At 39.3% G+C, this 14,712-nt stretch overlaps 2 protein-coding genes across 2 annotated transcripts in view; both read left to right on the top strand.

Annotated features, from left to right (window-relative positions):
• LOC106136126 (fibrillin-1) overlaps positions 1-12,559 on the top strand; it is a 63,430-nt gene extending 50,871 nt beyond the window's left edge. The window contains exons 42-54 of the mRNA XM_013336581.2: positions 141-298; positions 707-1,047; positions 1,271-1,490; positions 1,829-2,002; positions 2,255-2,369; positions 2,916-3,191; positions 3,606-3,898; positions 4,316-4,522; positions 5,127-5,281; positions 8,781-9,020; positions 9,412-9,502; positions 10,075-10,292; positions 10,994-12,559. Of these exons, the coding sequence (XP_013192035.1) occupies positions 141-298; positions 707-1,047; positions 1,271-1,490; positions 1,829-2,002; positions 2,255-2,369; positions 2,916-3,191; positions 3,606-3,898; positions 4,316-4,522; positions 5,127-5,281; positions 8,781-9,020; positions 9,412-9,502; positions 10,075-10,292; positions 10,994-11,134 (2,629 nt within the window). The 3' untranslated portion in view covers positions 11,135-12,559. The remainder of the gene's footprint in view (positions 1-140; positions 299-706; positions 1,048-1,270; positions 1,491-1,828; positions 2,003-2,254; positions 2,370-2,915; positions 3,192-3,605; positions 3,899-4,315; positions 4,523-5,126; positions 5,282-8,780; positions 9,021-9,411; positions 9,503-10,074; positions 10,293-10,993) is intronic.
• A 637-nt stretch (positions 12,560-13,196) lies between these two features.
• On the top strand, positions 13,197-14,241 carry LOC106136121 (solute carrier family 25 member 3-like). The gene has a single exon (XM_013336571.2). It carries the CDS (start codon positions 13,288-13,290, stop codon positions 14,239-14,241), a length of 954 nt encoding a protein of 317 aa, XP_013192025.1. The 5' UTR covers positions 13,197-13,287.
• Positions 14,242-14,712: the final 471 nt, after the last annotated feature.

The raw sequence follows: 14,712 nt of genomic DNA, 5'->3' as shown, positions 1-14,712 counted from the left end.
ATTAGCTCAAGTTTAGTACCAGTTCGTCATCATTTTTCTGCAGAGGAGGCCCAATGGTCATGAACCATGATCATTATTGTTCATTATTATGGTGACATAATTGGTCTATCTTCTCTTGCTTATTAATGTCCAATTTTCAGCTACGTGTGTGACTGCCCCTCTGGTTGGCGATTCGACAAGAACCTCGCCGTGTGTGTGGACGAGCGTAAAGAGCTCTGTTACGACGAATGGGAAGCAGGTCGCTGTCATAAGGCTCGTCCGCTGGACCTGGGCAGACCGGAATGCTGTTGTTCTGAAGGTAAACCATTATTGTTCGTAGCTTTCTACCAAAAAAATGCTAAGAATTTAGTTGGATTGTGATACAACCTTTTTTGAAAGGTCCACTGAAAGATTGAATTGGATTGAAGAAACGAAAAATATTCAGTAGAAGACTAACAATCTAAACAAATCCACAGGTTTTTGCAGAATTTGCTGATTATCATAGTAATGCTTCATTTGTTTAATATGAAGCATTACTATAATAATCAGCAAATTCTATCAGTAAATTCAAAACTGATCTTAGTTAAATATTTGTATTGTGTTGTATGGATGACCATCTAGGGACGGGAATACGCAAAGATGAGAGAGAGAGGTTTACAGAGATAACTAACTTGTCATAAGCTGCTTGGTCAAATGCTTAGGCTCATCTAAACTGTTTAATGAACAGGTGCTGCTTGGGGCAGATATTGTGAGCGCTGCCCGTCCCCCGACTCCGCAGAGTTCCTCCGCATCTGTCAAGGTGGAATGGGAAGACCAAACCTTACTCAAGATCTGGACGAATGTGCAGTTCGCCCTGACGTCTGCAAAGGCGGTCGTTGTATCAACACTGATGGTTCCTTCCGATGCGAATGTCCCGATGGTTATGTCCTGGATGAATCTGGATTGGAGTGTATAGACGCTGATGAATGCACAACTGATCCGAGGATATGTGGCAATGGGACATGCTCTAATACGCCTGGAGGATATGACTGTACTTGCAACTTTGGATTCACTGAAGGACCTGATCACGTAAGTATATTTTGCAATTTGATCTATTGTTTGGAATTGTTAAAAAGGCTTTTTATTATCTGCCTTTACCTAACCTTATCAAAAATAATAGTGTATTGAAATCTTGTATCTTTATGCTCATTTTCTTCCATATTATTATCGCTAGATTGTTAGGAATCCTTCTTGCAATCAGCAAGTCTCTAATACTCCAAAATGTAATTTGGTACTCTTCTTTCTATTCCAGACCTGTGTGGACATAGATGAGTGCGCAGAAGGTGCGCTCTGTTCATTCCGTTGTCACAACACACCCGGCTCATTCCGTTGTACCTGCCCTTACGGCTACTCAGTGGCACCTGATGGAATTCATTGCAGAGATATTGATGAGTGCGCTTCAGAAGACAATAGACCGTGTCAACATGCTTGCGAGAATGTTGTTGGGTCTTATGTCTGCAAGTGTCCTGAAGGTAAGGGTTAATGGACCTCAAAAAGTAAAAATCCTCCAAATTTGTGAGTAGGAAGTGTAGACTTTGATTATTGGGATATCATAAAAATGATCAGATTGATTGAAACTTACCGAAATAACATCCGTTCCCGTGGGAATTTCGGGTCATCCTCTTTTAGTATTCCCCGAAACCACAGAAGAAACCCACTTACCAAATTTCAAGTCTCTAGACCAAGTGGTCTGTTAGTCAGTCAGTCAATTAGTTTCACAGTAACGGTATAGTTTTTTTATAGATAATGCAATAAATCTAGCTCGGCGACTCTTCAAACCAATTTCATTAAAAAAATTCCTCATTCTCAGGTTATAAACGAACATCAGCACCACACGACTCTCCCGATGCTTGCGAAGACATTGACGAATGTGCAGAAGACAAACATCTGTGTGAACCCGGGGTCTGCGTTAATACTGACGGCGGGTATGAATGCGATTGCGATGAGGGATATGAGCGCAGCGAAGATGGAATGGATTGTATTGGTAAGTCTACAAATTGAGATAAAAATTCGGATAGTCAACATTGATGATATTATGTTCATCACTCATACTTATAATATCGTGTTATCAGAGACTCTCGTTTATTCGAAGATGGTAATCTTGAAACTATGAAATAAATAGAATTCGTTTGATTTATTGTAATTTTTTTAAATGAGCCGAGAAATAGCAGTTTTAATAGGTTTTTCTTCAATAATTGATTCTAGAATCCAGATTGAACAATGGTCTAATTTTCAGATCGTCGTACGGGAATGTGCCATCGGAATCTCGTGTCTGGTCGTTGTGTTCCCGAACCGTGGCCCAGGTCTCACCATCATTCGTCCACACCGGCCCTGCCCACTCATGTCACTAAGTAAGTTCCATCTGGTACAGTATCATTGATTTGTGAAAATGAAAACATTAACATACATACATACCTATGGTCACGTCTATATCCCTTGCGGGGTAGACAGAGCCAACAGTCTTGAAAAGACCGAATAGCCACGTTCAGCTATTTGGCTTAATGATAGAAGATTCAAATAGTGACAGGTTGCTAGCCCATCGCCTAAAAAAGAATACCAAGTTTGTAAGCCTATCCCTTAGTTGCCTTTTAAGACATCCATGGGAAAGAGATGGAGTGGTCCTATTCTTTTTTGTATTGGTTCCGGGAACCACACGGCACAGAAAACATTAACAATACTTATTTATGTGTAAAGGATTACTGGATCTTTCACGCTCATTTCATTTCTTTATTCCAAACCTTTCGAAATATCTATTGCACCACTTTATTAAAAAAAAATCAGAAATTTCTAAACTACGTTACTAGATAATAAACGTTTATATGATATGTATCTTTGGTGATATTTCAAAAAATTTTGGTGTACAAAATCTTTTATTCTAAACCTGCTTCTTTTTCTAGGGCTCAATGTTGCTGCACATTAGGTGTGGCGTGGGGACCTGAGTGCGAGATCTGTCCCGCCCCGGGTACAACTGAACGTATGGAGCTTTGCACCGAGAAGAATCTAGATATGGACCACGGCGGTATGGGCGGAGGAGGAATCGGGGGAGGAGGTGGCGGAGGCGGTATCAATGGGGGCGGAACAGGAGGAGGAATGGGCGTGTTCAACGACATTGATGAATGCGCCGCCATGCCTGATCTATGCGCGCCTGGACGATGTGTTAACACTATTGGCAGGTGAGCTGGGTTTTTAACATACATACATACAATCACGTCTATATCCCTTGCGGGGTTGACAGAGCCAACAGTCTTGAAAAGACTGATAGAACACGTTCACGTGTGAGTTTTTAACGTTTGGAATTTAAAGGTTAGGTGGTTTACGAAATAGTTTGAGAAGTTTTTCTTTTTAATTTGTCTGTAAATTTATTAGACGCAGTTTGTTACTACCTATTATCTGATGTAAAATACAAAATGTATCTACTAATCATTTGGGTGTTCAAGTCACTAAAGGTAGATAAATCACTTATACCGATGTACTAACTAGATATAAAGAGACCATCATCAAAACATACAGCGATAGGTGCAAATATATCAGCGAATTGTACAAAGAAGATTGCATTTAGAAGTATTAATTCTTTCATGTGACTCCAGTTTCCGCTGCGTATGCCCTGGAGGCTACAAACCCGCTGGCGACGTCTGCGCCGACGTCGACGAGTGCGCAGCGCGACCCCCACCATGCGAACATCTCTGCAAGAACACTGATGGATCGTACGAGTGCGTTTGTCGTACTGGCTATGAGTTGGACGAAGACGGCGCCGACTGTAGAGACGTGGACGAGTGTGAACGGAATACGCACACTTGTCAGCAAATTTGTACGAATACCAGAGGGTCTTATGAGTGCTCGTGCGCAGACGGATATGTGAAGAAGGGCGACGCTTGTATAGGTGAGTTTTGAATGTGAGAAGCTTTATAGTTTGGCAAGTTTGCGGACGGAAACTATGAGTGCGATTGTACTGAATTGCTTTGACAAGAATGATGGAGCACGAGCCATTGCAAATTGATAAGTGTAACGTAAATAGTTACGTTACGTTACTGATATTTCTGTTGCTACTTTTACTTTTACTTATTATACTTATTTTACTTTTTATTTAGTGACCACGGATCATTGTAACATGATTCGAAACGTCCGAGATAAAATAAAGACACTTTATGTGCGCAGAAAATACCTGTATTATTTATAAATAGTATAACCGTTGTTATTTGTAAGTAGGATTTCGAAACGGTTGTTCCGATAAATTAAGAAAAAATATTGTTATAACTTAAGACAAAACTACATGATTAAAACACAACACTCGTTACAGATATCGACGAATGTCAAGAGGAAGGCATATGCCCAACTCCTGGCAAATGTGTAAACCTCCTCGGTTCATATCGCTGTGTGTGCCCGAGAGGGTTCCGCTTGGACCTCACGGGAACCAGGTGCATGGACCGGGATGAGTGCGAGGAGGGCAGGTGTCAGTCACCTTGCAGGAACTACGCTGGGAAATATAGATGCGAGTGTCCACAAGGTATGTAAGGTTTGAAGGAGCGTTATGATTACATACATACATATAATCACGTCTATATCCCTTGCGGGGAAGACAGAGCTAACAGTCTTGTAAAGACTGATAGGCCACGTTCAGCTATTTGGCTTTAAGATAGAATTGAGATTCAAATAGTGACAGGTTGCTAGCCCACCCCTCAAAGAAGAATCTTAAGTTTATAAGCCTGATCCTTAGTCGCTTTTTACGACTTCCATGGAAAAGAGAAGGAGTGATCCTATTCTTTTTTTTTAGTGCCGGGAACCACACGGCGCTTTCTCTTATCTTAACAAATTTGATTTCAAAGTATAAAAGACTGAAATATATGTTGTGAAGATACTCTTACGGGGCACAACAGGTTGGGACGGGACGGGACGGAACAGAACGAGAACAGACGGGACAAGACGGGAGAAGCCATATGAATTTAAATCAAATATAAACTTAAAACAGTCTCGCAAGATACGGGATAAAAAAATGGGTGAAATTTTATGGCGTATCCTTACGATCATAAATACATTTGCGCGGGCGAAGCCGCGGGCAAAAGCTAGTATATTATAAGTTGTGAAGATACACTTAAATTAATGTTTGTCAGGTATGGTCCGCTCATCAAACGGCGTGTGCACCCCGCAAGACGCGTGCGCAGCCGGCCCTTGCGGCTCCTCCCCCTGCTTCCCGCTCGGCGGCGCGTACCGGTGTGGCTGCCCGGGAGGGTATGGCTGGGACGCTGGACATGGCGTGTGTTTGCAGGTCAGTTATACGATAAAAAGTATTCCTAGTTCTTATGGTAATAATAATAAATAAATTCTTTATTGTCTTGAAAAAATTACAATTTTAGAATCAAGGTTGGGCCTTGCTTTTAAGTTATATAAACCTGTGTTAGAAACACCCGCTCTGAAATAATTAAATAAGTGTTATTTGCAGACAATGTGCAATTACAAGTTTAATGCTTAAAAATAATAAATAATAGGAACAAACATGCAAATAACAGAAAGCAATGATACAATTATACAAAAATATTAAGTATATTCTTAAAACTGCTCAGAGAACGCAAATTTGAGAGCCGTTCAACCTTCACTTCATTCAGATCGCATACCGTGACGTGGATGAGTGGAAGAGATCCCTTCACGGGATAAGTCCGCCATTGCAAGTGATTTGTGTGACTTCGTCCGCGTAAATTTCGAGTTCAATCTACAATTGGTGAAGGTTGTAATTAAATCGGTTTAGTACTTTTGGAGATAAGCATGATCATACATTCAGATACAGACAGACAGACAAAACATGTAAAAAAAAATTGTCTATCTATTTCAGTCAAAAATACTAAATGTAGAGACAAAATATTTTTACTGTTTTATTATATGTATAGATGTAATATTTCTTGTTACTGTGTAAATCTCTATGCAATAAAGATATAACAAACAAACAAATAATCGTGAAATTCAGCTTTGGAATAAAAATATTTCAGTTATATCGGTTAATTTGTCAATACCAGTATATTGCGTGTTTTAAAATGTAAATTTGCCCATTACTTTCAGTACGCCTTGGGATACAATAAATCATGTTGTCATGTTGAACAAAGAAATAAATATCTTGTAAATAAGATACCTACCTTTCTGGTAATCTGTATCTATACTAATATTATAAAGCTGAAGAGTTTGTTTTGTTTGTTTGTTTGTTTGTTTAAACGCGCTAATCTCAGAAACTACTGAACCGATTTGAATAATTCTATTTATCGAGGAAGGCTATAGGCTACATTTTTATCTCGGATTTCCTACGGGAAACGTCAACAATGCAGGTGAAAGTTAAATGAGTCGGCCATCTGCGAGCTTTCCACGCGAACGCTGCGCAAACCAACAAAGATATAGTAAAACAATGTACTGAAGATGTGAAGTACTCATTTTTTGCCACAAAAAAGTCCGCGAGAGCATATATCTATCTCTTAAGGTTTACTTACAATAACCACTTTTATGTTCATTTTTTAAGATTATTTTTTCATTATAAACATAAGTTATTTTGAAACCAATTTTCTTTAATTCAGTATTAATCCTTATCCAAATAAATATGTTTATTACTTTCGGCTTTTCATGTAGTCTAAAATTGCCATTTACAGTATATAAATCAGACGAATAGGTTTTGAGATATAGTCATAAGCAATTTGCAGCGAAACATTTAATACGGCGAACCAGCGTTCTTTCTAATACGCGTGACCGCCTGCCGCCGCCCCTCACCCCGCATCTTTCGATCGCCCTGCTCTATCCTACTTCCTACATATAGATAGGTATCATTCAACTTATAATAGTTCCTTTGTATGTAGCAGTGAAAACTGCATTCAAATTGAACCCGTGGTTTTGGAGATACATGCTAACATTCATTTATGTAAACAATTGTATACTGCAGCGCATCCTGGTGATTTGTAACCGTAACACCTATCTAAGATCATGCACCAATCAAATCTAAATCCAGTAGTGAAATCCGCATTAAAATCGGACCAGTAGTTTTGGAGATATATGCTAACATCCAGCTCACCCTAAACGCATATATGTATACGGTCTCCGTTCGGTCGCGGGTAATGATGTGGGCCAAGTCGTCGCCAAGTCGCATAACAATTAGCAGCTATAATTAATAAAGCCGAGGAGGATGTTTGCAAAAATAAATATGATGCCCAAAATAACTATTCCACGCGGACGAAGTCGCGGGCACAGCTAGTACAATATAAAACAGTCTTCATCCAGCCCACGAGTATTCTTCTTTTTGTTTTCTTACCATAAATAATTATTTTTTGTTTGGCATAGCACACTGCATAGTACAATGTAGATAGTTATAAAAATGTACATACATATAGTCACGTCTATATCCCTTGCGGGATACACAGAGCCAACAGTGTTGAAAAGACTGATAGAGCACTTTCAGATGTGTTGCTATATGATAGAATTGAGATTCAAATAGTGACAGGTTATTAGCCCACCGCCCAAAAAAGTATCCCAAGTCTATAAGCCTATCCCTAAGTCGCCTTTTACGACACCAATAGGAAAGAGATGGAGTGGTACTATTCTGTTTTGTATTCGTGCCGGGAACGACACGGCATATGCATATAAAAATGTAAATACAATAAATCTGTCTCCCCATTTTTATAAATCGAGTTTTAATATCTTAATTAACATTACGTCGAACTTTAAAACTAAAAGCTCAAATAGACGTTATAATAATAAAAAAATCCAGCCTAGCTTCAAGCTTCAGTTATAAGTTTATTTTTATACTAAAAGAGTCGAACTTGAGATTTCCACTACAAACTTTGCAACTAAAGCTTCGTTTTAAGTAAACTCCACATCTTAGAAATAATATATGAGAGATAACTTACAAGTTTATTCAGGGGAATTTAATAATACTACTGAAACAAGTTTCGCTAGAAATTTGTAGTTGGCGTAAAATGTTTTTCTTTTGTAAGAAATATTCTGGGTAAAATAAGCGGCTGTAATGGCTGTTGCGTTGGATGCCAAGGCAACTAATTGTGGACTCTTTGGACTTGAAATAAATAAATTTTCCCACAAACAATTTTCGTAGATGGTAGAGAGATAACATTTATAATGACATTTTTTTATTCAATTATAAGAGACATCGTTTGTGCGGTATCGTATTTTCTTTTAGTCCATTGTAATAATCACATGCAAAGATTGTGAAAACTATATCGGGTTTTGGCTCTTCAGCGTAACAGCTGAACAGAACATATAGTGACTTAAACAATCTATTATAAAGCTGAAGAGTTTGTTTGTTTGTTTGAACGCGCTAATCTCAGGAACTACTAGTTCGAATTGAAAAATTCTTTTTGTGTTAAATAAACCATTTATCGAGGTAGGCTTTAGGCTATATAACATCACGCTGCAACTATAAGGAGCGAAGAAATAATGGAGAATGTGAAAAAAATCTGGGAAAATTATTCATCCTTGAGGGCTTCATTGATGTCCAAAATAACTATTCCACGCGGACGAAGTCGCGGGCACAGCTAGTATATCATAAAAGTACGAAATGGACACGTCAATAACTATCACATGGCTCCACCAACATTCCTGTTCCACGAGCTGAATCATGAGGTGCTCTCTCTTAAGTGTCTCTGAATTATCACCTCCATCTCTAAGGTTACGTTACGTCTTACCATCCCCGAATGCTCATCTGAATCTTTAATCATGAACACGTCAAAAATTTCTTTGTTTCTTACAAAAGTCTCAGTCGAATAACTTTATTCTTCCACCAGCTGGGCGGCGGCTGCGCATCGGCTAGTTGTCTCTTCGGCTGCACTCCCATGGGAGACGGCTACCAATGCGGTTGTCCCACGGGATACGCGCTAGTCGGCGCCGGGCACTGTCTGAGCGCCCTGGACGGAGCTCTACCACCTGGGGACATCGGAGACGCGCCCGTGTTCCCAGTGCGGGATCAGTACAAGATTGGAGGGGATTCTGATCTTATTTCTACTGAGGGATGCTTCAGTTGCAAGGTATTTTTATATACATACATATGGTCACGTGTATATCCCTTGCGGCGTAGATAGAGCCATTGAAAAGACTGAATGGCCACGTTCAGCTATTTGGCTTAATGATAGAATTGAGATTCAAATAGTGACAGGTTGTCAGCCCATCGCCTACAAGAGGTATCCCAAGTTCATAAGCTTTTCCCTTAGTCTTGGTAAACCTTTATAATTAAGGTTATTTTAAATAAATAATGGGCTTGCATCAAGATTGTTATGAATGTGGATGAAGCGAAGGAAGTATGCAGAGATCGTGGAAAGTGGAAAGATTTAGTCTCTGCCTAACCCTCCGGGAAAGAGGCGTGATTTTATGTATGAATGTATGTATGTACATAATGTAAATAATGGACTTTTTTCCCAGATTAATGGAAGAAGACGAAGAGCTCCTGAAGAAGGTATTGTGTTCGCGAATGGCACCACAATTGTTAGGAGGCGAAGACGACGAAGCAGACGTGAGTTTAAAAATATTTCGCAATTAAGTTTTAAGTACCCGGCTGACCGAGCTTTGCTCGGTCTACCAGAGATGGCGCTGATATAGTTTCTTAAAACGCGGTTTTTAAAATGTTTATATATCTTAGGAACCGAGCTTTTCTCGAACCTAGACCTTGATAAATCGATTCCTTGAGCCGAAAAGCCCCTAATCTGTAACTTTTATGAAAATCGTTGGAGCCGTTTCTGAGATCCTGATTATATAAATACCTACAAGAATTGCTCGTTTAAATATAGATACATACAGATGTTGTCTGCTGATTATTTCAATTATTCTATTGGTATCTTTGATAGATAGAACAAGCTACTACTTATATGACTAACGATTTGGTACTAAGAAGATTATTGTTATTAGGCACTAATTTATGCAAGAAGAAGCGGTAGCAAACTTCACTGCAGCATTTTCTTCAACAACGTCAAGTTTACAATAATCCAAACTTGGAAATAGAAATAGAACAAACATTGTTATAATCAATTTTCTATACATTACAATTCGAATCTAACATAAACTCACTTTATACTTTTCTTACGTCAGGTCGTCGCTCACTCCTAGAGACCGAAGCTGAGCTGATAGTAGTCACAGCGACTCCCAAACAGACCTGGGGCAAAGCACCCTTGCTGCGACTGGTGCCCGCTGAAGAAGGTCCCAGACCTCATTACAGGATAGCTTATGGAGACGATGACAAAGACTTCACCTTGTCCAAACGGGATGGCACGTGGGCGCTGCGGTTACGAAGACATCTTAAATCTCATGTGAGTATTAATTGTTGACATTAGTTGTGCCCGCGACTTCGTCCGCGTGGAACAGTTATTTTGGGTATCATTGAAGCCCTCGAGGATGAATAATTTTCCCGTGTTATTCACATTTTCCATTATTTCTTCGCTCCTTATAGTTGTAGCGTGATGTTATATAGCCTAAAGCCTTTCTAAATAAATGGTCTATTCAACACAAAAATAATTTTTCAATTCGAACCAGTAGTTCCTGAGATTAGTGCGTTCAAACAAACAAACAAACTCTTCAGCTTTGTAATATTAGTACAGATAGTAGCCTTCAAAGTGACATGAGGAAAAGCGCTCCCACTGCGACCGATAGAATTGAGTTTCAAATAGTGACAGGTTGCTAGCCCATCGTCTTAAAGAAGAATCCCAAGTTTGTAAGCCCATCCCTTATGCGTATAGTGAGAGAGATAATACATACATCATTCATGTTTTTTAATATAGACAATGTGCTTTCTTCCATGATTTAGATTTAAGAGATCTATATTTGTATATGAACGTCCGATGAAAATGTTGCAGTGTAGTTTGTTCCGCCGCTTCTTCTACACATGCGCTTTGGAAGCGGTAGTAGTTATAATTAGATTTAAGTGATGTGACGTCAATAAGTGATACCTTGTATCCAATTTTGAAAATAAATCTATTCTATTCTATACTTGTATGTTTTGCTTGTTTTTCAGGCGGTCCTTGAGAAGCAGTTGGAATTAGAAGCCAGATTTGTCCAGCCGCCGAGTGTGAGGCGACGCAGGAGGAATGTCAACGATATCCCGGCGCCTCTCCGCCTTTACGTTTCAGTCAAGATAGCGCCGAAGAAACGCTAGTGCTTGGTCAGAGTTGGGTAGGCTATAGGGTTAACTGGGTAGGACAGAGAATAGAAATAGACGAAGGAAACAATGCAAATTAAAACCGAAGCTAATGTTGTGCAAAATTAATTAAATGCAAAGATATGTTACAGATTCGTGATGTTACTGTATAAAATATATTGTATAAAAAAAATCGTTATCGACGGAATTAATAATCGAAAAGTTTAACTTCTGGTCGTTAATTATTATTTTCTTTTCATATGTTTACTAAATACATATTAGGATTTTATTTAATTTTGCACATATCTATTTCTTTTTTATTTCATACTGATTTTAATGACGATCATCTGTATGCACTGTCTTATTTTGAATTGATGCAAAGGTTTTGTGTCTTTCATGAAAGCGTTTGTTTTATATTGTTTCCTAGTGACCTGAGCCTTACTAACAAACTTGATTTTAATTTTAAAAGACTAGAATCAGATTCATTTTTAGTTCTTTAAAAAACATAGTTTGTGACTACGAGAAGTTGAAACAAAAGTCAACAACTCGGAGATAAGGGCCAGTGTGGTCCCAGCCTACTTATCGATAAAAAAGTCGATGTACGGATTCGATAAAATACTTACGACGGAAGCTGATTTCCTTCCCACGTGAATAATTAAATCACTGCCAAAAACAAATCCGAAAAGTCAATACTGCCATTGTGTTGTGAAATGACAATCCCTTATTCGAATGAATTTAATGTTAAATTAAATGTTAGGAAAGCATATCTCGAGTTGAGAGAGGCTAGTCGTACTACGTAGATAAATTGACATATCAAAATGATGATAGACTGGTTCTGTATAATGCGACTAAATATTTTGTTTCGGCGAGATCAGTTGTCAGTTTTCTCTTTCACGAATTACATTCCTAATTTTGTTACGATTTTACAAATCGTCGTCGCAAAATATTTGGACGCTTCCATCGGATCGTCCAATTCGGCCGAGTCTAAGACGATCTCTTCGGCAGTATTAATGTGAGGAATGATTGAATGCATAATACGTAGTTAGTTTTCGATATGTTGATGTCGCGCGCATCACTAGTTTATATGTATGTTAGGTTAAGATATGAAACCAGTTCGATAAGTACATTATGTCGATATTTTTCATTATTTTTACAACACTATTGCCATCGATAGCCAGTTAAAAATAAGGAGACTATTTATTTTTATTGTTTTTCACTGTATTTTTAAACTTTGTATTCAATGAAATCTACTTATTTTAACAAATTGTGGAATTTTATTACCGCGGTAGGGATAATAAACTAATCTTCTAAGATTTTAAGTACAAAATCAACGCAATAGATTTGTTTTATTTTGTAAATATGTGTATACATTAAAATTAATATAAAATCATAGCTTTAGTAATTATTGTAGTTGATAACTTACGTAACCTCGATGGAATTAATAAAGTGTTATATAAATCTTGTGTTTTCTTTGCGCAATCCCAGGTCCCGACATTTACGTTAATATAATAGAAGTACCCGAAACCCCCCAGCTTGCATGAAGAGAGTTATGAATGTGGATGAAGCAAAGGAAGTATGCAAAGATCGTGTCAAGTAGAAAGATGCAGTTTCTGCCTACCCCTCCGGGAAAGAGGTGTGATTTTATGTATGAATGTACACATGTATTTAATGAATTCTCAATATAGAGGGTATAAAAAATCCGGATTATATGCGTACAGATTCCTGTGATAAGTTTTTCTTCATGAGACCCACTCCGTCATTCCCCAACACGTGTCTCTGGTTCTCAACACGCAGGACTCCGGGATATCCAGTTGAGATTTCTAATTAGAAAAGAGATCAAACGTACTTAAATATATAACTAATATATATCTTTAGTAAATCGATAATATTAAAATCGCTATCCCGCAATACAAAAATGTAGTCGCATCATAAGGACTGAGTTCCAATCTATGTACAATTGCCTTATACCATAACTTAAAGAAGTGTCAATAGAAAAAGAAAAAAGGCGTCAACGTCGCGCCGCAGAGGAGTCCAAAATAAGATTGACATTTGACCATTTTTGTACAAAATTAACCAGGGCCTTCGAGTCAGGTTGCCGCATGGCCAACAGCCATCATTAAACAAGCCATTGGGATTATTATCAATAAAAGGAAACTAACAAAAATCCCAAGATGCCGGAACCAAAGGAGCAATTCTCGTGTGAGATGTACAGCGAAAAGTTCTTCATGTTATGTGCGGCCGGCGGCGCCTGCGCTTGTGGGAGCACGCACACTTTCGTCACCCCTCTCGACGTGGTCAAATGTCGACTGCAAATAGACCCCGGAAAGTACAAATCCATATTTAATGGTTTCCGCGTGTCGTTGGCCGAAGGCGGCATGGCCAATCTTGTCAAAGGCTGGCTACCTACGCTGTTGGGATACTCCATTCAAGGATCCATTAAATTCTCAGGTTACGAATACTTCAAATACAAATTCGCGAAGATGGTCGACGAAGAGTCTGCGTATTTGTACCGGACGTATTTGTATTTGGCCGCATCTGCTTCTGCCGAAGTGCTAGCGGACATCGGCCTTTCTCCATTCGAGGCTACGAAAGTTAGGATGCAGACCACGCCGGGGTATACGTCGAAAATGTTCGAAGCGATGCCGCACATGTATAAGACTGAAGGCTTCGGAGTTTTCTACAAAGGTTTGACTCCGCTGTGGGGTCGTCAAGTGCCGTATACTATGATGAAGTTTTCGTCGTTCGAGAAGACGCTGGAGTATTTGTACGCGAACGTCGTTCCGAAGCCGAGAGACCAGTGCACGAAGGTGGAGCAGTTGATATTGACGTTCACGGCGGGGTACATTGCTGGAGTGCTGTGCGCGATTGTTTCTCACCCGTCCGATACGATCGTGTCGAAGCTGAACAAGGATCCGAGCGCTTCGATTGGCGGGATCTTGTCGGAGGTGGGGCCCGTGGGGATATGGCGCGGGCTGGTGGCGCGCATCATCATGATCGGCACGCTCACGGGGCTGCAGTGGTTCGTGTACGACGCCTTCAAGGTGTACACGGGCATGCCCCGCCCCCCTCCGTCTCCGATGCCGGAGTCCCTCAGGAAGAAACTGGCCGCTCAGGGAAAATTATAACTTTGTGTGTAACGTCTGTTTATTGGTTTTTGTGTAATATAAAGCTGTGTTGTGTTCAATTTGTATTCAATTATTGCTTCTGTACTGGTCTTGTAGCGAATGAAAAACATAGTGTGTTCCAGCTGCTTTATTTCGGTGCTGATCGTAAAAGCCTATCAGGGGAATGGTTCATAAAGCTTAAGATGGGTTAATCGTGATAATTCAATATTTTAAGGACTGTTTTGGCTCTGCCTACCCCAAAGTGGATAAATACGTGAAATATATCCACTTTGGGGCAGTATGTATGTATACGTTACGTATGTTCGTGTTATATTCGACATCCGTATTATCTTTAACTAAACAATATTATCCTTTTCCCAACAATGGCATTTCCCAATAAACACCATTGTTCGAGCCCATTGGAATATAAAATAAAACCCTTTTAGGAGAACCGATTCCTCACGAGTTATCTACACTATTGGAAAAACAGAT

This window comes from Amyelois transitella, chromosome 16 (genome assembly GCF_032362555.1).
Source record: "Amyelois transitella isolate CPQ chromosome 16, ilAmyTran1.1, whole genome shotgun sequence".
Classification (NCBI taxonomy): Eukaryota; Metazoa; Arthropoda; class Insecta; order Lepidoptera; family Pyralidae; genus Amyelois; species Amyelois transitella.
Note: the sequence above shows the minus strand (reverse complement) of the source record. Positions and strands in the feature narration are given on the sequence as shown.

Bases quoted from the DNA above. Each gene is read 5' to 3' on its own strand.
- LOC106136121 (XM_013336571.2), top strand. From the start codon at position 13,288: ATGCCGGAACCAAAGGAGCAATTCTCGTGTGAGATGTACAGCGAAAAG.